The 25,213-nt window shown below is 36.2% G+C and overlaps 1 protein-coding gene across 1 annotated transcript in view; it reads right to left on the bottom strand.

Annotated features, from left to right (window-relative positions):
- NFAT5 (nuclear factor of activated T cells 5) overlaps positions 1-25,213 on the bottom strand; it is a 108,400-nt gene that overhangs the window by 51,599 nt on the left and 31,588 nt on the right. The window contains exon 3 of the mRNA XM_090260367.1: positions 657-782. Coding sequence (XP_090116493.1) covers positions 657-782 — 126 coding nt within the window. The remainder of the gene's footprint in view (positions 1-656; positions 783-25,213) is intronic.

The following is a 25,213-nucleotide window of genomic DNA, read 5'->3' as shown; positions in this document are numbered from 1 at the left end:
AAATGTAGGGAAAAGGTTATAAAAACATGCTACAAACAAATAAAAAAGAGACTTGAGTCCTTTTTCAGATTATACAAAGTAAAATTTTTTTCCATCTTTAAGCAAATTTTTTAAAATAACTGTTAAATATAATTTAACAAATACAGCATCTGTCCATGGCTTGGTATTTAACCTTCTCATGTGCAGCCAACAAAAGAGCTTTAAACTCATTTTCATAGTTGAAGATAAAGTCCATTTTAGGAGATGGCATTTGTAGATGTGCCAATGTGAAATTTTAAGAAAAAATAATTATATCAATAAAATTATATTAAAAAACTTTAGTTTTAAAAGTATATATAGTTTAAAACATCCACCCTGGCTGGTGTGGCTCAGTGGATTGAGCACCAGACTGCGAACCAAAAGGTTGCCAGTTCGATTCCCAATCAGGGTACATGCCTGGGTTGTGGCCCAGGTCCCCAGTTGGCGGTGTATGAGAGGCAACTGATCTCAACTCTCTCTAAAAATAAATAAATAAATAAAATCTTAAAAAAATAAAATAAAACCTCCTAAAACAAAGCCTCAAATCACACTCTTTTTGACATAAACTTTACCAGCACTGTTCATGTTGGCCAGATAATACCCTAGTTTTCTTTAATAAAGTAAAATGAAATGCATACCAGCAGCAACTACAGCTGGAGGAGGCGAGCCTGCCTCACCACCACTTGTTTGACTCATTGATGCTACAGATGTTTCTCTAGATGGAGGTAACTGTAACTCCTTTGGGAGAAGATCATATACAGATTCTGTGGGTGAGGGAGAGAGGAAAAAATGTGAAGAGTATAAGTGAATACCCTAATATATAAGCACAAGTATGTCTTTTTCACTCATAAGGAGAACTATATTATTCACTCACACTCACACACACAAACTCTACAAAATTACTGCTATAAAAATTACTAGCAAATATTTTTTCTTTTATTATATAATACTATTGAACCAAAGACTAAATTTTCCAAAAGTTCTTCCCCCTGCTTTCTTCTGGGTTTTATCCCATATGCTTAAGATGGTCTCCAGAAAAAGTTATTGAATTTTAAAACTGGATAAAACTAGACAGAATACAAGAATGTTAAAATAACCCAAGATGTTCCAATATTTCCCTGTATAATAATGAGTGTAACTTACCATCCTTCACATACTGGGATAACTATATTAGATAATATATCAGCTTCAAACTGCCTTCTCCAATTAGACCATTAGTTAGTCCTGTCATTTTACAGAGTATCTTTTAGTTAATATTTTAATTTGCTATAATAATGCATTTTTCCCTTCTAATGAAGCTAAAAATTGAATGTCATGGCTTAAGGAAATAGTTCTTACTCTGAGAAATCCCCAATTCTAGAAAGGTACAAGAATAGGACTTCTGGCCAAGATAGGGGCATAGGTAGACACACTTTGCCACCCTCCACAACAATAAGAAATACAACTACTTCAAAACTAAAGACAACCAGAACTACCAGAAAGTTGAACTACATGGAAGTCCACCAAACAAAGAAATAAAGAAGCAATACTCATCCTAACAGGTAGGAGGGGCAGAGAAGGGGTGGAGAGGACACGGTGTGGTGGTGGCAACAGCAGCAAGGCAGTGACTGTTGCCGGCCAGCAGAAAGAGCAGTGACATATTATAAAAGTCAGAAGGGACACCTGGGGAGGGATCCCAACCCCACTCCAGGCCATGCAGTTCACGGCTCCAGCGCTGGGGAAAATAAAGCCTCATTGCTTCTGACTGTGAAAACAGAGTCTGTTTGTTTATAGGGCCCGCGTGGTACTAGAACATCTGCAAACTCACTCACTCACAACCAGGGCAACAGCTAGAGGGTGTCAGTCCCATACCGGAAAAGAGAGAAGTGCCTGGAAAAGGGGTGAGTGCTGAGCAAGAAGCATTGTTCCCTCTCAGACCACTTCCCCACATACAGTGCCACACTGTGGTGACACAGGTCGCCCCACACTGACTAATACCTAAGGCTCCACCCTTACAACGTAACAGGAGCGACAGCTCTACCTACAACACAGGCAAATACAGGAGGTGGTCAAACTTAATGAGGCAGAGAAGTATGGCCCAAGAGAGGGAGCAGATCAAAGTTCCAGTGGAAGAAGTAAGTGATAAGAAGATAGCCAACCTGACATATGCAGAGTTCAAAACACTGGTGATAATGATGCTCACAGACTTGACAGATATGATTGAGTATGGGAAGAAGTGAAGGCTAGGCTAAGTGAAACGAAGGAAAATCCACACAAAACCAGTGGTGAAGGAGAGGAAGCCGAGGTTCAAATCCATGACTTGGAACATAAGGAAGATATAAACAATCAACCAGTACAGAATAAAGAAACAAGAATTGAAAAAATAATGAGGTGAGGCTTAGGAACCTCTGGGACAACTTGCAACATACAAACATCTGACTCATAGGGGTGCCAGAAGGAGAAGAGGAAGAGCAAGAAGTTGAAAGCTTATGTGAAAAAATAATGAAGGAAAACTTCCCAAATTTGGTGAAGGAAATAGACATACAAGTCCAAGAAGCACAGAGAGTCCTAAACAAGCTAGACCCAAAGATGACTACACCAAGACACATCATCATTACAATGCCAAAAGTTTAAGATACAGAATCTTAAAAGCAGCAAGAGAAAAGAATTACCTACAAAGAAGTGCCTATGAGACTATCAGCTGATTTCTCAAAAGAAACTTGGCAGGCAAGAAGGGACTGGCAGGAAATATTCAAAGTGATGAAAAGCAAGGACCTACAACCAAGATTACTCTATTCAGCAAAGCTATCATTTAGAATACAAGTGCAGATCAAGTGCTTCCCAGACAAGGTAAAATTAAAAGAGTTCATCATCATCAAGCATTATCTGAAATGTTGAAGGGACTAATTTAAGAAAAAGAGGAAGACCAAAACTATGAACATTAAAATGACAACAAACTCAGAACTACCAACAACAGAATCTAAAGAATAAAAACAAAAACAAACTAATAAGCAAACAAACATAATAGGAACAGAATCATAGGTATGGGGATCATTTAGAGCCTTATCAGATGGGAGGAGGAAGGGGGAGAAATAGGGAAAAGGTGCAGGGATTAAGAAACAAAATAGACAGGGGGATGTTAAGAATAGTACAGGAAAGGGAGAAGCCAAAGAACATACAGGCATGACCCATGGATAGGAACTAAGGGGGGGTGGGACTGCTGGAGGGAAGGGGGATACTGGGTGGAGGGAAGCAAAGGGAAAAAATTGGGACAACTGTTAACAGCATAATCAATAAAATATACTTTAAAAAAAGGTACAAGAATAGAATACTCCTAACTCAGAGAGCATTATTGCCTATATTAGATAATTATTACTCTTGTATCCCGGATTAAAGAACACTATTTATTTTAAATGTATTTTATAATACTCTAATTATACAAAAAATTAAATTTATATCTACTGTTTAAAAATTATTTTATAGTTTTTATTAAATGGGTTTAGACAGACATAATTCTCAACATATCCTCTAAAGATAGTAGAATCAATGTTGGAAGAACTTCAAAAAACCAATTTGAATCATATGCCCAGTTTCCAAATAACGACAACACAGAATTTAAGGGACTTGCTTAATATTCCAAGAAACCCAACATTCCAACAATTAAAGAAGATTATTAATTATCTGTATCAGTGATTAAAATACCACAGGTAGCCATGTAAGACATTTTAGTCTTGGTAACAAACAATACTGTTTGTTAACTAATTACTAAATTCATAAATACTTTGATCCTCCCAGTTACCCAATAAAGTATGTATATTAACTTTGATGTGGATAGGGATAAGAAAGGTTGTGAAGTAAAGCTAGAATTAGAAGTCATACTATTAAATAGTCTTTATTCTCAGTAAAGAATCAACTTAAAAGTTTCTTTTGAAAAACCCTATTACCTAAACATTTAAAATTTGTATCTTCAAAGCATTTGGCAAATTTGACATCTGTCTGATTATAATATGCCCTGGCAGAAAGTTTTCAGCTTGTTTAAAATGTTGCTGAAGCCTTAAGTAAATTACTTCCATCTTTCAAAAAATATAGGGAAAACCTATGCCATATCATCAAATATTGATTTTAATACAGTTATTATTCTCAATCCATGTTGAAAACAAGAGTTCTTATACATAAAAGAAAAACACAGTCAAGTCATTTCCTTTCCAAACAAACAGAAAATTAAAAAGAAAAATTAGCATAGAAGAAAAGAGAATACATTTATTAAGGGGAAAAAACTTATCCTAGTAATAGCCCCAACGCTAACAGCGCGTCACTGGTTGGAACTATTTCTCCACTCCTCTAATTATTAAAACAAAGAAATAAAATCAAAACAAAGTCTTGTAGACTAAAACACTCTACCTTTTCTAACGAAGGGTATAAATTGAGTCTACATTAGAAGTATAAACGCAATGTTAATAACAATATATTGGAAAGTAACTAAACACAGAACTTATATCTCAGCTCCTCCCATAGCCTCCCCTCTAAAATAAATGAAGTAACTTGAAAGGTCAAGTGGACAGTATGGAAACACTGGATTCATTTAATCATCAAAGGTATTTTCTTACTAACCGACTCACTGTTTGGAAATTAAAGATGTCAAAAATTTTATCTATCCAAAGACAGCAGCAGTTAATATAGTCATTTCTATCACAGGCTCTGACTTCAGACAGAACTGGGTTGGGTCTGTTACTTTAAACAATCTAAGACTTTAAATCCTCATTTAAATTCTTCTTTCACTCCATTATCTTAAAGATATTCCTTCTAAGTTGTAACTGTAAAACTCAACCACATCCACTGGCCTTATTCTTCAATCTGCTTCTCATAAAATGCAAGATTTAAGGAATATATATTATGCTGTTAATGCAATTATCATTTAGTCTCAAATCCAAATTAAACAGTTTCACAGTCTCCACTAGCCAACAACAACAAAAATATCCTGAACAAGTAGTCATAAATAGACATGGACATGGCTTCTGTTTTTAATAAATATTTTTAATTTTTTAAATTTTATTTATTTTTAGAGAGAGGGGAAGGACAGGAGAAAGAGAGTGAGAGAAACATCAATGTGTGAGAGAAACATAGATTGGTTGCAGCTCCCACGCCCCCAACAGAGGACCTGGCCCGCAACACAGGCATGTGCCCTGGCTGGGAATCGAACCTTCCGGTTCACAGGCAGGTGCTCATTCCACTGCGCCACACCAGCCAGGGCTGGACATAGCTTCTATTTGTGAAAAGTGAAATTATGAAGATGGCCAAGCTACAAATGAATCTAACTCGTTTTTTTAATTTATTAATATAATTTTATTTATCTGTTTTTTAGAGAGAGAGGAAAGGAGAAAGAGAGAAACATCAATGTGTGGTTGCCTCTCACACACCCCCAAATGAGGACCTGGCGTGCAACCTAGTCATGTGCCCTGACTGAGAATCGAACCAGCGACACTTGGTTCTCAGGCCAACGCTAACTCGTTTTTTAAAGCTCTTCTACTAGAGGATCAGGAAAATTCTACAGACATACTTATCCTAAATTAGTAAACTGTCTGATGAAAAGCTTTTAAAGTTCTTAGGAACAAGACGAAGAAATGTAAACAATAAAATAGATGACTCAGCACCCAAAATACAGGGGTTCAACTTGGAGGGAGGTAATTACTATACACTATTGATAACTTTGAACAAAAGTATGGAATTTGCGCATGACATAGGCTTAAGGATATATTGTATGTCATAACCATCACAGATCATGAAAAGTTAGAATATTTGCTCAATAAGGATTATTATTATTAATCTAATAAGGATTAATGTAACAGCTGGTAAAAATAATCTTCTGCAAGGTAGCTGTTAAATGCACTCACTTTTCTTTTAATTTAGAAACGATTTTACTTTCATTTTCTAAGAAATTCTGTCATTGGTCTGCCAAGATTAAGTAACTATTGTTTTAGAGATATATTTTTTCTATTAATGTTGCTAATAATTTATGCAATAATAATGTTTAATCAACTTATTTAATGGCTCAATATGAGTATTAGTTAACCAAAATCCCAATACAACTGCTTAAGTATCCATATAGTAGAATTGGGGCATGTATGCTATAATAAATAACTCTGTTAACGTAAATTATTAACATAAGTGAATGATAAAAGAAATTAGAGGAAAAAAGAGAACAAGCTCAGAAGAGCAAGAATTTGTCTAATATTGGTGCAATGACACAGAGCCCAGGGCAATTAGGAGAAAAAAAGAAATGAAGGAATGAAATCATTTTTCAGATATTGAAAGTGAACTAATGCTTCTGATGGTTCAGTGGGAAGGAGAAGCAATGTAAAAATGGGCTGACTGACAGAGGGCAGAGGTTGGTGGTCAGTGGTCACAGCCAGTCGTTGGCAGCAGACAGGCCTGGGTAAAACCCTCCTATTGACTTGCCAATAGCCTCCAAGGCTCAACTGCAAGACGAGGCTGTATTCGGCCCACATGAAGTATGTACCTCAAGTACCCAGCTTGGGTGATAGGGGAGGCTGTGCCACTGGACTCTACACGGCACCTGCTACATCAGGCCACTCTACCAACACAGGGAATCATAGCAGCTCTACCTAATACATAGAAACAAGCACAGGGAGGCTGCCAAAATGAGGAGACAAAGAACCATGGCCCAAATGAAAGAATAGATCATAACTCCAGAAAAAAAACTAAGCAAAACAGAGATGAGCAATCTTATCAGATCCAGAGTTCAAAACACTGGTTGTAAGGATGCTCAAGTAACTTAGTGAGGACCTCAACAGCATAAAAAAGATCCAGTCAGAAACGAAGGGTTCACCAATTTTGAAATTAAGAACAATTTACAGGGAAACAACAATAGAGTGAATAAAGCCAACAATCAAATCAAGACTTGGAACATACAGAAGCAAAAAACAACCAGTCACAACAACAAGAAGAAAAAAGAATTAAAAAAACAAGGTAGTGCAAGCAGCCTCTGGGACAACTTCAAGCGTTCCAACATCCGCATCATACGGGTGCCAGAAGGGGAAGAGAAAGAGCAAGAAATTGGAAGTCTACTTGAAAGACTACTGAAAGAAAACCTCCCTAATTTGGTGAACAAACTAGACGTGCAAGTCCAGGAAGTACAGAGAGTCCCAAACAAGATGGATGCAAAGCGGCCCACTCCACGACACATCATAATCAAAATGCCAAAGGTTAAAGAAAGAGAGAATCTTAAAAGCAGCAAGAGAAAAAGAAAAGCAGTTAGTTACCCACAGGGGAGTTCCCATAAGACTGTCAGCTGATTTTTCAAAAAAAACTTTGTAAACTAGAAGGGATTGGCAAGAAGTATTCAAAGTCATGAAAAGCAAGGGCCTGCAACCTAGATTACTCTACCCAGCAAAGATGTCATTTAGAATCAAAGAGCAGACAAAGAGCTTCCCAGACAAGAAAAAGCTAAGGAAGTTCGCCACCACCAAACCATTATTATATGAAATGTTAAAGGGACTTATTTAAGTAAAGAATATCAAAACTATGAACAATAAAATGGCGATAAATACACACTTGTCAACAATTAAATCTAAGAAAACTAAGCGAACACAACAAGCAGAGACAGAATCATGGATACGGAGGAGGTTTTGATGGTTGCTAGGTGGAGGGCGGTGTGAGGGAAAGGGTGAAGAGGTGACGGGTTAAAAAGTACAAATAGGTAGTTTCAGAATTGCCACGGGGATGTAAAGTACAGTATAGGAAGTGGAGTAGACCAAAGAACTTAGACGCATGACCCATGGAAATAAACAAAGGTGTGGGGATTGCCTGAGGGAGAGGGGTTCGTGGCAGCAAAGCGGGAGAAACTAGGACAACTGCAGTAGCATAATCAATAAAATATAATTAAAAAACAACTGATACAGGTTACTTTATTTTCTGCACATATGCATACAGAATGAATTAGTGGTGACAAAGTTAGATTTTTCTTCTTTTAGAAAATAAATTCCTGAGCTATCTTGTAATGCATGGTATATGAAATAAAATAACACTGAAAATAAGAATTCCATCTTTTTTTACTGTATTATTGTGCCTGGCACATAATGGACACTTCAATAATGTGCTTAATAAATGAGCAAATCATTACTTATTAACTATCTTTTCAAGATGAAAACCAAATTAGTATGCATAAAATAATATTAATTATACTTATTTTCATTGATAGAATATTCATACACTTATAAGTACATAGTTATTTTAGTTTAAAAATAAATGACTATTAAATATATAGTTATATAATATAGTTAACTGTTGAGCAGTGGAACAGAACTCTATTCAGTATTGGTTTTGTAAACATTCAACTAAATTATAGGTGTGTGTTCATTATATTAAGTGTGTACTGTAGAAGTTTAAAATAAATACACGTGGAGAATTTTCTACTGCTTGTGTTCCAGAAATGAACTTATTTTAGTGATACTACAATTAAATGTGAGTTTAGTAAGGGTACAAAATTGTAGGACACTAGAGCCTCCTTCTCTCCTTAGCAAGCAAGCAGTCACCATAATTTAAGTCAATTAAATGGAATGTCTGTGACTCAGAATTTTGTCTGTTTTGTCACTCTTATATTTCCAAGACCTAGGACATGCTTGGTATCCATTAGGCAGTAAGTATGTATTTGTTAAGTGAATAAGTACATGAATACTTGAATGAGGATGTTATTTTTACTGTGCTTCATTATGTAGCAGGTATAATGTTTTTATCTTACCACTGATATGTTATTTATTACTTCTTATATTAATTAGCAGTGTTTCTAAAATAATATGAACATTTCCTGAAGCTTAATTCACAATTAGAATTATTACCCTGTAACTTCCCTTAGTATTTGATAACCTCATCAGCCAATATTGAGTGCCTATTTAAGTAAGGTACTGCTAAATTTTAGTCATTCAAAGAAGACATGCCATAGTTTCTGCCTTTGAAGAATTTTCAACTGGAGAGATAAAAAATAGACATGAAGATGACACAGAGCAATATGAGGATGTCAAAGATACAGTACATACGAAAAATTAATATTACATTCAGTATGATGTTAACTTTATGCATATTATTATTCATCTTTTAAAAACATGCATAGAAGAATATGAAAAGGAAATATAAATATATAGTGTTTTAATATTTATCTTTGGATGGTGAAGTCATAGGGAAATTTAATTTTTATTTCTTTCATATCTCTTATTTTAAAAGCAAGTAATATTTTAAGTAAATTAATAATTTTTTATTTCAGTTCTGGGACAGATTTTATATACAAAACAAAAATAAAGCAGTCTGTGTGCCCAGCAGCATCAGTTGCTAGAGCGCTTTCCATCAGTTTCCTAAACATGTTTAAATTCCTATTATATTTGCCATCCTCACTATGCTACCAAAGTGTTTTGTTTTGTTTGTTTCATTGATTTTAATAAGAAATAGTAGCAAAAATGAGAGGAAGGACAATGTAGATCATTTTTTGATGGCCAGATATTCATATATGAAGACACTAAATAAGCTTGTTTTCTTTGATATGTTCATTTCTTCGGAAATTGTAATTAAAAAAATACTAGTTATAGAGCTGAATTTTTCATTATGTAATAATTAAACAATACATTTTAGTGAAATGTGCACGTATGCCTCTTTTGGAACAGTCTCAAGCTTATAAAAGAGTTGTAAGTGCAGTGCAAAGATTTTCTAAATTATTTTAGAGGAAGTTGCTGACATGATGTACCATTGCCTCTGAGTAATTTAGTATTCTAACAAACAAGGATATTCGCCAACATAATCACAACTTTTAAAAATAGCATCAGTAGCCCTGGCTGGTGTGGCTCAGTGGATTGAGTGCCAACCTGTGAACCAAAAGGTCACAAATTCGATTCCCACTTAGGGCACATGCATGGGTTGTGGGCTGGGTCCCCGGTTGGAGGTGTATGAGAGGCACCTGGTCCATGTTTCTCTCCCTCTCTTTCTCCTTCCCTTTCCCTCTCTCTAAAAGTAAATAAATAATCTTCAGAAAAATAACATCAGTAGATTTTTCCTTCATCTAATCCTCAGCCCCCATTTAAGTTTCTTCAGTTGTCCCAGTAATTTCCTGTATAGTACAAGGATCTGGTTTAGAATTACATGTCCATTTCATTGTCATGTTCTATTATTCCTTTGGTCTAAAATAGGTCCTTGGCCTTTCCTGGATGTTCATGGTTTTGATACTTCCTTTTTCATTTTCTTTTAAAGTATATTTTATTGATTATGTTGTTACAGTAGTCCCAATTTTTTCCCCTTTCCTCCCTTCTACCCAGTACCACCCTTCCCTCCAGCAATCCCACCCCCCTTAGTTCATGTCCGTGGGTCGTGCATATAAGTTCTTTGGTTTCACCCTTTTCTGTATAATTCTTACCTTTCCCCTGTCTATTTTGTACCAACCAATTATGCTTCTTAATCCCTACACCATTTCCCCATTTCTCCCCCTTCCCGCTCCCAGCTGCTAACCCTCCAAATGATCCCCATGCCTATGATTCTGTTCCTATTCTGGTTTGCTTAGTTGGATTTTGTTGATATTTTTTTAGATTCAGTTGTTGATAGTTATGAGTTTGTTGTCATTTTAATGTTCATAGTTTTGATCTTTTACTTAAATAAGTCTCTTTAATATTTCATATAATAATGGCTTGGGGATGATGAACTCCTCCTTCAGCTTTACCTTGTCTGGGAAGCACTTTATCTGCCCTTCCATTCTAAATAATAGCTTTGCTGGATAGAGTAGTCTTGGTTGTAGGTCCTTGCTTTTCATCACGTTGAATACTTGTTGCCAGTCCCTTCTTGCCTGCAAAGTTTCTTTTGAGAAATCACATGATAGTCTTACAGGCACCCTTTTGTAGGTAACTCTCTTCTTTTCTCTTGCTGCTCTTAAGATTCTCTCTTTATCCTGAAGCTTTGGCATTTTAATTATGATGTGTCTTGGTGTGGTCCTCTTTGGGTCTAGCTTATTTCGGAGACTGTGCTTCCTCTCTGTGCTTCCTGGACTTGTATGTCTATTTCCTTTGCCAAATTTGGGAAGTTTTTCTTCATTATTATTATTATTATTTTTAAATAATTTATTTGTTTTATTTTTAGAGAGAGGGGGATGGAGAAAGAGAGGGAGAGAAACATCATTGTGTGGTTGCCTCTCACTCGCGCCCCCAACTGGGGACCCTACATGCAACCTAGTAATGTGCCCTGACTGGGAATCGAACCAGCATTATTTTTTCACATAAGCTTTCAATTTCTTTTACTTCCTTTTTTCCTTCTAGCACCCTTATGATTTGGATGTTGGTATGTTTAAAGTTGTCCCAGAGGTTCCTAAGCCTCTTCCCATTTTTTTCAATTCTGGTTTCCTCATTCTGTACTGGTTGACTTTTTTTCTTCCTTATGTTCCAAATCATTGATTTGAACCCCCATTTCCTTCCCTTCACCATTGGTTTTGTGTGGATTTTTCTTCGTTTCATTTAGCTAGCCTTCACTTCTTCCCTTATGCGTTTGCCATACTAAGCATATCTGTCAAGCCTGTGAGCATCTTTTTCACCAGTGTTTTGAACTCTTCATCTGTTAGGTTGGTTAGCTCATTGTTTGTTAGGTTGGCTATCTCCTTGTCGTTTAGTTTTCCCACTGGAACTTTGGTCCATTCCCTGTTTTGGGCCGTACTTCTCTGTCTCCTCATCTTGACAGGCTCCTGTGTTTGTTTGCCTCTGTGTCTTAGGTAGAGCTGTCGCACTTGTTACATTGTAAGGAGCGGAGCCTTAGGTATTCATCAGTGTGGGCAGCCCATTTCACCACATTTTGGTGCTGTATGTGGGGGAGGGGTCTGAGAGGGAACAATGCCTTTTGCTCGACGCTCACCCCTTTTCCAGGCACTTCTCCCACTTCTGTATGTGACTGGCTCCTCTCTAGATGTTGCCCTGGCTGGCATTCCCAGAGTGGGTGGGTCTGTGGACGTTCTAGGACCGTGGTGGCCCTTTAAACAAGCGGACTCTACTGAGAGACCAGTAGTTTCTTCCTCTGCCCCAACCCCCTCTGGTTTTCACAGTCAGAAGCAATGAGACTTTATTTTCCTAGGCACTGGAACTGTGAGCTGTGCAGTCTGGTCTGGTGATGGGAGTGCTCCCCAGGTGTCCCCTCCCTACTTTTTAAAATGGGTGACTGTGCTCTCTGCCAGCCTGCCACTGCCACCACCACACCGTGTCCTCTCCACCACGGCTCTGTCCCTCCTACCTGTCTGGATGAATATTTCTTCTTTATATCTTTGTTTGTTGGACTTTCATGCAGCTCGATTTTCTGGAACTTCTGGTTGTCTCTAGTTTTGAGGTAGCTGTATTCCTTCTTAGTTGTGGAGGGAGACGCAGCATGTCTGTCTAGGCCTTCATCTTAGCCAAAAGTCCCCGATTTTGGTTTTGATACTTTATTAGATTAGAATTTAGTTATTTTATGAAATGCTTTTTCTATGTTTGGGATGGTATGCTTCCTTATGGTTACCTTCAAATTATGCACCTTTGACAAGAATATCACAGAAATAATGATGTATTCTTATTGCATCCTCTCAGTTGGCATACAATTTTGATTTGTGTCATCACTGATAATACTAACTTTGATTACTTGATTAAGATGGCATCTGTCAGACTTCTCATTATTTCTCCTTCATAATTAGTAAGTATTTCGTGGAGTTATACTTTGAAATCAGATAACTATCTCATTCCTCATCACACTTCATACCTTCCTAATGCCACTAGGTTTCTGATACTCAGTCCTGGATCCTCCTTACCCCTCTTGGACTCTGTCAAAACTCTACAGTTCTCACAGCTCTATTGCAAGAAGTATTGTTGTAAGATCTTTGAAAATTATAAATAAGCCATAAATGTTTTACTCAGTAGTTTATGTCATAGAAATGACTAGAAAGTCTTCTTCCTTCTAGAACACCCTTAATTAGTTTCTTCAGAAAATAATATAAGTTAAGAATGTAGATAATCAGAATGGTTAATTCAATAGTATACTCAATTCTGTATTTCATAAGTGCTAAGAAGTTACTTAGAAAAGAAATGTGAAGTGTTTAAGTGAAAAGTAATACCATTAAAAATATATGGTTTGCTATATTAAAATGATCGTGGAGCTCAAGTTATTTTTCTTACTCCCCAGATTGATATAATTTATGCTGCTGTATATTATTCATAATTACTTTAGAACACTAGATTGTTTTAGAAAATAATAAAAGAAATTCAGGAGGAAGAGATATGATTAAGTAAATATGTGACAGCAAAGTACTAAATTGACTTAAACTTAGAAAAATTTGTTAAAGCAGAGCATCACCTACCAGTTATTCTTGGACTTCATAACCTTTTAGAAACCAAATATCCAGTAGACCTGCAGCCAGTCCATTTTTCCAGTGGAGATGCCAAGTATGATGACTGTGAAGCCTGAAGTGTTTTTAACAGAATGAATGCTGTCTCTCTTCAATGCAGAATTATGTTGGCACTGTGGATGTGCCAGATATTTTGTTTTAGAATGTCTAATGTGAAATCACAGCCTTCGGATTCCCGAACTTATTGAGAGAATTAATAGATACAAGAGTAAGGCAATTAGTTCTCAAACCGTTGGCAAGGACTTTTTGAAAGTTTTAAGAACTTTTTGGGTGCTAAAAGTAGCTTTGTATTTAAAGTAAAAAAAAAGATGTGAAATCCCTTTTTAAAAACAAGATACAAACATTTATAAATGGACTTTTCAGTATTATACTGTTTGCATTTTATATCAGGGAGCATTCATTATTTTAATAACTAATATCTGTGCTGATACTAACTTTTTGTTAACTTACAACATTCCTGACATAAAGTATCATTTTTTTATCACAAATATTTTCATTTAGCTGCTTTCTTGATAATTGAACAGAAACATTTTATTTACAGAGTTAAATCTGTAGTGTTAGTTGTGTACAACTTTTATTTATTTTGTTATCTGAAAGTAAATAGTCTGAGAAGTAACAGAAAGAAAAAATAATTTACAGAGTTCTTTTTAACAGATTGTTTTTATTTAAGCATTATAGCAAGCAACTCTTGAGGCTATCTACTGTCCACGTATAACTTTAACTTTTATTGTATTGATTGATTAGATTAGGTATTTTAGTAAAAAGATTAACTGTGAACCCACTGTTAGCCCAGCTTATTTCTGCTGCCTCTCTATCTTATCTTCTTATCTCCCCATCAAAGGAAACCAGTGTCCAAACTTTATATTTATCATGCTCTTCTTTTGTTTTGTCACATGAATTTCTCCTATTTTACTCTTACTTGAACCTGAAATTCTTTACTGATAAAACATACCTCATAGTATTGTTTTGAAATTAAGTCAGACTATGTATATTATGAGTTTTACATGGTACTTGTCTCCAACCCAGATGCTCAATAAATGGTAGCTATAATTGTATTGTTAATGTAACTTTGCTGAGAAAGAACAAGAAAAGCACACTTTTCTTATCTGTTTTCTCTATCTGAATTCTTCTGGGGGAAAGTGAAGGAATATGGGTATTTGAGGTCTTTTCATCTTTTCGTGGAATAGAGTAACAAGAAGTATGAAACAGTAGAAAATGGGATGTGGGTAACCAGCAGTTAGGGAACAGAGTTCCCACATGAGAAAGGGGAAAAATCTGCACAATTAAGTTACCAATTTTTCCCTTCTCTTTCACTGCCTGGTGCCCACACTTAGGGGAGGATTTCTGTTGACTTTGAATGTGATGCACTATAGTGAGACTCTCACCCCCTCCTAGCCAGTGTTGAAGAATAAAGGACCAAATTGACCCAGAAATAGTGACTTAAACCGAGCTTACTGATGACCAAGCCAGCCAGTCAACTCATTTATTTTTAATTTTTATTATATTTTATTGATTATGCTACTGCAGTTGTCCTAGTTTCTCCCGCTTTGCTGCCACGAACCCCTCTCCCTCAGGCAATCCCCACACCTTTGTTTATTTCCATGGGTCATGCGTCTAAGTTCTTTGGTCTACTCCACTTCCTATACTGTACTTTACATCCCCGTGGCAATTCTGAAACTACCTATTTGTACTTTTTAACCCGTCACCTCTTCACCCTTTCCCTCACACCGCCCTCCACCTAGCAACCATCAAAACCTCCTCCGTATCCATGATTCTGTCTCTGCTTGTTGTGTTCGCTTAGTTTTCTTAGATTTAATTGTTGACAAGTGTGTATTTATCGCCATTTTATTGTTCATAGTTTTGATATTCTTTACTTAAATAAGTCCCTTTAACATTTCATATAATAATGGTTTGGTGGTGGCGAACTTCCTTAGCTTTTTCTTGTCTGGGAAGCTCTTTGTCTGCTCTTTGATTCTAAATGACATCTTTGCTGGGTAGAGTAATCTAGGTTGCAGGCCCTTGCTTTTCATGACTTTGAATACTTCTTGCCAATCCCTTCTAGTTTACAAAGTTTTTTTTGAAAAATCAGCTGACAGTCTTATGGGAACTCCCCTGTGGGTAACTAACTGCTTTTCTTTTTCTCTTGCTGCTTTTAAGATTCTCTCTTTCTTTAACCTTTGGCATTTTGATTATGATGTGTCGTGGAGTGGGCCGCTTTGCATCCATCTTGTTTGGGACTCTCTGTACTTCCTGGACTTGCACGTCTAGTTTGTTCACCAAATTAGGGAGGTTTTCTTTCAGTAGTCTTTCAAGTAGACTTCCAATTTCTTGCTCTTTCTCTTCCCCTTCTGGCACCCGTATGATGCGGATGTTGGAACGCTTGAAGTTGTCCCAGAGGCTGCTTGCACTACCTTGTTTTTTTAATTCTTTTTTCTTCTTGTTGTTGTGACTGGTTGTTTTTTGCTTCTGTATGTTCCAAGTCTTGATTTGATTGTTGGCTTTATTCACTCTATTGTTGTTTCCCTGTAAATTGTTCTTAATTTCAAAATTGGTGAACCCTTCGTTTCTGACTGGATCTTTTTTATGCTGTTGAGGTCCTCACTAAGTTACTTGAGCATCCTTACAACCAGTGTTTTGAACTCTGGATCTGATAAGATTGCTCATCTCTGTTTTGCTTAGTTTTTTTTCTGGAGTTATGATCTATTCTTTCATTTGGGCCATGGTTCTTTGTCTCCTCATTTTGGCAGCCTCCCTGTGCTTGTTTCTATGTATTAGGTAGAGCTGCTATGATTCCCTGTGTTGGTAGAGTGGCCTGATGTAGCAGGTGCCGTGTAGAGTCCAGTGGCACAGCCTCCCCTATCACCCAAGCTGGGTACTTGAGGTACATACTTCATGTGGGCCGAATACAGCCTCGTCTTGCAGTTGAGCCTTGGAGGCTATTGGCAAGTCAATAGGAGGGTTTTACCCAGGCCTGTCTGCTGCCAACGACTGGCTGTGACCACTGACCACCAACCTCTGCCCTCTGTGGAGGATCAGCTGTACAGGGGCAAGGTGGTGGTGTCCCATGTGGTCTGTAGGTGTTCACTGGGTATGCAGGCTCTGCAGTTTCCCAGTCTGGATGAATGTGGTTTCTTCAACTCCTTAGTTGCCAAACTTCCATTAAACTCAATTTTTGACAGTTCTATGTGATGGTTATTCTATAATTTAGTTGTAATTTTGACATGGTTGTGCGTAGTGGTGAGCTGTGTTTACCTATGTTGTCATCTTGACCGGAAGTCCTGAGTATCTGTTTTCAATTAGCTTACAGTCTAATGAGGTAGACTGCAAGCATATAAAAACCAATGGAATCAGTAGCAAGATACAGAGGTTATGTGCAAAAAAAGAAGAGAATAAATATAAAAATGGGCAAGGCAAGAATTGTATGAATGGAATGAATGTAGTTTATGAGATTAATCTAAAATTCACATAAAAAGCATAGAATTTTAGCCCTGGCTGGGTTGCTCAGTTAGCTGTAGTGACATCCTGTAGACCTAAGGGTTGTGTGTTGTACTAGGTAGTAGGTTTGTTCCCTGGATGAGGCGTGTGTGGGAGGCAACTGATCAATGTTTCTTTCCCCATCTCTCTGTCCCTTCCCCTCCCTCTAAAACCAATAGGCTTGTCCTCAGATGAGGATTTTTAAAGAGCATAAGATTTTAGAGATAGAAGTGGTGAAGTATTCAGCATGAATCTCAGTTTTTACAGAGAAGAAATTACGGTCGGATTAGGTTATGACTTGCTTAGCATATCTAAGACTGGTAAAGCTGGGTCCTGAGCAGAACAGCTGTCTGAAAGATAAATTATTTCCCCAGCTTTCCTGACTGTGCCATTGGAACACTGAAGTTAGGAACTCCCTCTATTTTATTTGCTATATTATTGTGTCTGGCACATAAACAGCACTTCAACGATGTGCTTAATGAATAAAATGTGAATGAATGAGCAAATTATTTACTGTAATTGATTCTACCCAAACAATTCCAAAATATTCTTGTTTCTATACCCATAATCTTAGTGAGGGAAACAAAACAAACAAGCAAATATCCATCTAAGGACTTTACCTTGTTGTATGCTGAATATTTTATATTCCTATAAATAATCTTGGGCTTTGTTCTGGCATATGGTTAAGTCACTTGGAAATTGTTGGATCCTTTTGGTTCTTGCTATCCAAAGTTTTGTTAGGCATAATCCAGAGCATGTTTGGTCCAGGGTTAATTTTTCCTTACTACTAAGGCAAGACCTTTCTTAATACTACTGAATGTCCCCTCAATTACAAGGTTTCTACCTGGCTGGTGCAAAGAGGCATCATACCTAGTCTTCTGTGAGGTCTCAGTACTGTTCCTTCTAATCCTTTCAGGTAGGTATTTTTTCCTGGGTCTTGGGTAGTTTTCTTGCATGCATGTAATGATCACCATTCGACTGAATACTCAGAGGAGATCCTCTGCAGATCTTTACAGTTCTCTGTGTATATTTCCCTCCTTTCCAATATTCTTTCCTAAGAACTCTAGCTATCTTGACTTTCCTGGACACCTTGCTGTACCTCCATAATTCAAGGGAGACCACTGGGCTCTACTTGGACTCCACATTTCTGCATCACAGACTAGACATTTTCTCCAAGGACTGGGACAGAACACTGGAAGGGCTTATCTCATTGGTCTCCTTTTTCCTCCATGATCTCTATCCTTCATTGCCTGATATTAAATGTAAAGAGAACCATTGTTTCATATATTTCATCTGGCTTTTTAGATGTTTTAACAAGAATAGTATATCTACCCCTGTTACTCTATCTTGGCTAAAAGTAAGTTATTCTATAATAATTTTAACCCATATTTATATGTTTTTGCTCAGAGAAGAGGAAGAACTAATATCACTATGTTCTATATTTCACAATCTTCAATAGATTTAAAGACTTTTCAGTTTACTTAATTAAATATTTGATAAATATTGTATGTGTCCTATGTAAAAGACACTGGGTTAAGTATCTCAAGGTTTAAAAAATGAGTCTTAATCTTGTAAAAGTACAAAAATAATCTCTACACAAAGACACATACAAGTGTACCCTTTGTACTCTAGGCACAAAAGAGGATGTAAACTAAAGACACAATAGTCTATGCCCTCAAAGAACTGAAAATCTAGTTGGAATTGGGCAATACATATTAAACATTTAGAGAACATGAATAGGTTATACAATAAATTATTGACAATGATTATAATTCAAGACCAGAGACAAGATGCTACGGTCTTGATTAATCAGTAAAAGTCTTTGAATCTATTGAATCAGATATAGTTATACAACCAGTACAAACCTATCAAACACTAGTCCATAACAATAAGCAATCATCACAGATTTAGATATCTCATAAAACCTACTTTTGACTGATCATTGCAGCAAGAGTGCAAACTGAACTATTAAACTGCATAATTATGTGGCAATAAAAAATAACAACAAAGCACTAATTAAGTATCTGCTGAATGAATATTTATGTGTCTATTTTATGACCCTGCAGCCTTATCCCTCCCCACGCTCCTCTTTCCCTACATACTCTCAAGATTTGATGCCTTTCAATTCTTTAGCCATATATTTACTCTCTCACCTTTAGTTCTTTGAAAATGCTATGACTTCTGTCTGAAATATTGACCTTCCCAAAGCCCCTTTCAATTGTTATTATTCCCAAGAAACATTTTCTGACCACTCCAGTCTCAGTTAGGTAACCCTCCTATGTATTTCCTCTACCAGAATACTTGTCACGCACTGTTCCATAATTGCCAGTTTATCAATCCGTATTTCCCGTTAGACTACACCCATCATAAAAACATTGACAGTCTCATTTGCTGTGTCTCCTCAGCAATTACACAGTGCCTAACACAAAAAGGCATTTGTTCAATGTATGTGTGAATGAGCAAGAAAAGAAGCTGTGGGAATACATAAGATTGCTGACACATCGTATAAAGAATGAAGAGGCAGAAGAATCAGAATGAGGAAAGAAGCTAGAGAAGAGTCAGAGAAGAAGAGCCTGGTGAGTAGCATGTCAAAAAAAGAAGTCTTGGGAGTGGACTGACAAAAATGAAAATGCCTCATTTAGTTCAACTAAGGAAAAACTTGAAGGAGTGCATATATTTGATGTGTCAAGAGGTACTTCTTGACACTTTTGCCAAAGAAGTATCAAGGGAGTGATGGGGACAGAGCCAGAGACACAAAGTTGAAGACCAAAAAGAAATGAGAAAGTAAATGCAGTGAAAGAACAAATAAAGACTACTACTTCACAAAGTCCTTTCAAAGTGAAAGAAACAAATACTTGAGAAGATAAGGCCAAGTACAAATTTTACTTTACTGTGTGGAAGAAAAAATTGTGTATGTTTGACAGAATAATGAAAATATTCAGTAATGAAAAAGCTTGAAGATCTGAGAGAGGACATACAGAATAGATTTAAATTTAAAACACAGTTAAATATGGCAATATGAAATCACAACTGAACTTCCTAGAGAATGCTTACATGCTAACAAAGGATTAAGGGACAACTGAATGGTGAAGAGGTTGAGATTAGTATACCGATAAATATAATACGATAGTTTTCTAGGGCATTGTTATACTATATTATACTATACGGAACTCAGTTTCTAACTTTCTTTTTAAGTATAATTTCTTTTGCAATGATACCACATGCAAAGGTATCTCCATAAAAAACATACCTAAATACAGTTTGAAAACTACTGCCATGAGGAAACTATACCATGAAAGAAAATAATAAGAAAGGAGTTAGAAAATATTTAGGCAAAGTAAAGTATGTCATGGAATCAAGTCTAAGAGACTGAGGGTGCCTTAGAAAAAGATTGGGTATTTCTTCCTCTGACATGAAAGACATATAAAAATAGAAAGTGAGAAGACACAAACAAATTTTTGAGGTGAAGAGGTAAAATATTGAGGGACTTCAGTGAGATTGCTTCAAAGTACTCTAGAAGAGAATTCAATTATTTCCATTTGTCTGTGATTGTGCTCTGAAGCAGATAATTAAGAGGCAGGTAAGAAACTCCTCTATACCTACTCATATTTAAAGGGCCAGTTATATCAACAGAAGAATGAAGGAATTAAGACTAGGATAAGAGTTCTAATACTAGATAGAAGGTGCATGATTTCTCATTTGGCTTGATCAGACAGTCAAAATTATGATGTACTATATATATATAACAGATGATTCATAAGCATCTCAATTATTACTGTAATCTTTTTTGCATGAAGGGGGATAAGGGAGAAAGCCACAAGTTTCCTTAGAAATGTCTATAGTCACTGTACAGACCTATTTCAACAGATCTGTCAGAATACCTACATTGTTTACAATAAATAAGAGGTAGATAGCATATCATAATAGAAGAGCAAAGGTAGTGAGACCTGGGCTTTCATTATACTTCCATCATTTATTTTCTGTCTGACTTTGGGCAAGTTACCACACTAAGCCTGTTTTAGTTGTCTCAGATATAAATGGCAGTAATATCTATCTACGTTGTCGAGTTGGAAGTGCTAGCAATAAAATATACAATACACCACAAATGCACTGTCCAGCATAGTGTAGGCAATACACTATGATTATTATGTTGATGATTAATTCATTCAAAAGTAATTTACCGTGAGCAAAAATACAAAATTAAGTAAGACAAAATGGTCTTTGTCCTTAAGGAGTTTTCCTGTAATGACAGAAACAGAAAAACAAGGAAATAATTTTTAAAAATTTGAAGTGGGATGAATGCTGTGAAGAAAACAAACAGGAATTTGTAATAAAGAATACTGTAATATAAAAACTACTTTAAGAGAAAAAAGTCAGGGAAGGCTCTCTGAGAGGTTCCTAAGGATAAGAAAGAACAGCAATTCAAGAGGAGAAAGAAGCAAGACAGTCGGAGTCAAGAGCATGTGCAAAAGTCCTTATGCAGAAAAAACATACAGCATATTTAGTGTAGCTAAAATACAGTAATCAGCCCTGGAAGGTGTGGCTCAGTGGATTGAGCACTGGCCTGTGAACTGAAAGGTCACTGGTTTGATCCCCAGTCAGGGCACATGCCGGGGTTGCGGGCCAGATCCCTGTTGGGAGTATGCAAGAGGCAGCCAATTGATGTTTCTCTCTCACATTGATGTTTCTCTCTCCCTTCCCCCTTCTTTTAAAATAAATATTTTTTAAAAAATAATAAGTAAATAAATAAATAAAATATAGTAATCAAGAGATTCCTTTTGCTATCATAAGATAAGGCTAGTGGGGAGAAAGCAGATCATTCAGGGTCTTGGCACCTTTGATAAGGCTAAAAAAACATTTATTGAATGGATGGACAGATGAATGGATGCATGAAACAATTCATACAAAAGGACTCAGAAGAGGACTTTCTTATGATGTGAAGAGGAATTTCTAATGTGTTAAGAACCAAAAACAATTAAGTTCTAATTATTCAAATTCGTTCACGTTTTAGAGAAAGGAAACAAAGTAAAAAAATACCATAGTTATTAGTCTTGGGAAGACTGAAAATATAGATGGGAGGGTAATCAAGAGCTAAACACATAACACATAACATAACATAAACACATAACATAAAATAACATAAACACAAAACATAACAACACAGTAGTGCAGCTGTTTCCCCAACCTAAAACATTCCATAAGTTTATATGTAAAATGATTATAACCTATGACTGTCTCTATCATAAACCTATTAGCTATGTTAGGGATGGAGCCACATCTGCTTAAATTATATCATTCAGGTAGGGGTTACTAGGAATCACTGAGTTATAAATATATTTATTGGAGCTACTAATTAAAATAAAAGTCATAATTCCTGCCCTCAAAAGTGCAAGCAATGAGGAGGTATTGCGATATTCCATGAGCGTTATTTCTTTTATTCAAAAGGCAATCAAGTGAATATCTCATGCTCATTTCAAGATGACTCTAATTTCACTTCAAAATACATTTTCCTTTCCGTAGGTCTTAAACTTTCTACAATACATATCTGGACTGCAGAGGTGTTCTGTTTGAAAAAGAAACAGACTCACAGATAGAGAATACACTGACAGCCATCAGGAGAGGCGGGGGAATTGCAGGGCTGGGTGACTACCAGAGAGGCAGGTAGAAGAGGGTATGCGGGGGATAAAGGGTGATGGAAGGAGACTTGACTTGGGGTGGCGAACACAGAATACAATATACAGATGATGTGTACAGAACTGTATACCTGAAACCTATATAAGTTTATTAACCAATTTCACCCCAATAAATTCAATTAAAAAATACAAACACTTGTTTAATCCTAATAGCTATTTTCAGGCAGCAATCAAACCAACAGCTTATTGTCCTAGGAATGAATATATGTTTAAGATAAATTTAAGAAAGCAAATAATATCCTTTTTATTTAGCTCTAATCAGTATAATAAAAGAATGAGTATTGTGTTTTAAACTGTAGACCCAAGATTTGTTCATTTCAGCAAGATCAAAAATTTGTATAATAAAGATATTCAAATAAACAGGAAAAAAAGTAGTGCTCTGTTTGGTCTGAATAGTGTTCTAAAATATTTTGAATTGAATGTCAACATTTAATAATGGGATTTTAGATAAAAATCCAGATTCTGGCTTCTCTTGATGAATCACAGGATCTGGCAACATTAAGTATATATTGCCACCAGGAAAACTGAAGCTGCCTCTTTTAGTGTCCTTTTCAGTTACTGCAAGTGCGATTCAGCCAATTTACTGACTTATATTACACTGAGTCCTTGTAGGCATCTGAGTTTCCAATTTCTACACTATAGAAACTTTGCAAGAGCTTAAAGACTAGAACAGTGCCCTCAACTTTCTTGATCATAAAGATCATAACTTTCTTGATCCCTCTCCAAAAGTAAATTAAATGAAAAAGAATCTGTATAAAATAGTTTAGGGCTGGTAAGTACCTGATCTTCCAGAGGGTGAAATAAATATGTAGTACCAAAACACTCCCTATTAAAAAAAAGGTTAGGCACTTTCACAGAACTTAAAATCTGACTTTTAAAGAGTTTACCTAGTCTATTTAGTCTATTTCCTTACATAATATATATAGAAACTATATATATACAGTTCACAGATATAGAAACTATAGCTATATAGGACCAGCGATGAAGAATTTGCCCAAAATCAGTTACTTAACAACAAAATCAGAATTGGAAAGTAGTTTCTCAAAAAACAACAGTTCAATTTAATATTTGCTAAGCATCTAATATGTGTAAGGCTCCACACAAGATGATATGGATACAAATATTTACCTTTTACAATATAGTGCTTTTCCATTTTATTTTATTAATATTTTTATAGAATCTTAAAGAATTCAATAAAGTCCACTTTAAAAAAACAAAAACTCACAATACCCAAAAGAATTGAAAGGTGGTACTTAAATACATGTACATGCATGTTCATAGCATGTGACTAGCAGCATTATTTAGAATAGTCAAAAGGTGGAAAGAACCCAAATGTCCATCAGAAAATGAATGGATAAGCAAATTGTGGTGTCCATACAATGGAACAGAATTCACTCTTTAGAAGGAATGAAGTATTCACAGATGCTACAACTGGATAAATCTTGAAAACATTATGCTAAGTGAAAGAAGCCAGACACAAAAGGTCACATATTCTTACGATTCCACTTATATAAAATATCCAGAATAGGTAAATCTATAGAGTAGAACACAGATCAGTGGTTTGAAGGGGCTGGGGAGAGAGGGAGATGAGGAACAACTGTTTTTTGGGTACAAGGTTTCCTTTTGGGGTGATTTTTTTGAACCAGATAGATAGAGGTGGTGGTTACATAATACTGTGAATTGTTCATTTTAAAGGTTAATTTATGTGAATTTCACCTCAATTAAGAAAATGTTGAGAACAATTCCTTATTTGACCAACAGGTGGATGACATCACCTAATACAAAACAATTGCTCTTCCTATTAGGAAAAGAAAAACCATTTAAACTGCAATAATAGATATTTATATATAAATTATCTCAGGAAAACACACAACAATTGGGAAACAGAAATTTATCACAGGGTTGGGGGAAGCAAGATGGTCTGGTATCAAATTGAGTAGTTCTTTTTTTTTTTTAAGAGAGGAGAGGGAGAGAGAAACATCAATGTGTTGCCTCTCACACACCCCCACCTGGGGACCTGTCCTCAACCCAGGCAACGTGCAATGACCGGGAATCAAAGCTGCGACCTTTTGGTTTGCAGACTGGCACTCAACCCACTGACCCACACCAGCCAGGGCATAAATTAATTATTATTTGAATCCCAGTTTCACTGTTTGCTACTATGTACTCCTGGACAAGTGCATTTAGTCTGTTTTCCTCTGTAAAAAAGGAGTGATGATGCTATCTATATACTTCATAGGGTTGTTCTGAGGATTAAGTGTGATAATCCAAGAATCCAATGGCCTAGGCCTTTAGAAAGAATTAAACAAAATTTAGCTATTAATATTAATGATATAACTGTCATTAATATAATATTGCCAATATCATTAATTAACAGTAATGCCATTGGAAATGTGTAACTTGTAGGTCTCCCCATTACCAAAAGCTGTATGTATATGATAGTACTGACAAGGACATTGTTCAAACCTTAATAAGTTCTTTTATTTAGAAAGGATTTAGGAAGTTGTGAAGTCTGAGCCAAGACCAGCCATTCCTCTGGAAAAGCTATAAGTTGTGCAGGATGGAGCCTCAGGGAATCTCCAGAGCAAAGGGGCAAACAGTGTTAGCCAGGTTGATAGAGGCCCAGATATGGTACCCGCCTGCCAGC

Source organism: Furipterus horrens, unplaced genomic scaffold, assembly GCF_987537825.1.
Source record: "Furipterus horrens unplaced genomic scaffold, mFurHor1.1.pri manual_scaffold_13, whole genome shotgun sequence".
Lineage (NCBI taxonomy): Eukaryota > Metazoa > Chordata > Mammalia > Chiroptera > Furipteridae > Furipterus > Furipterus horrens.
This window is presented reverse-complemented; position numbering and strand designations above follow the sequence as displayed.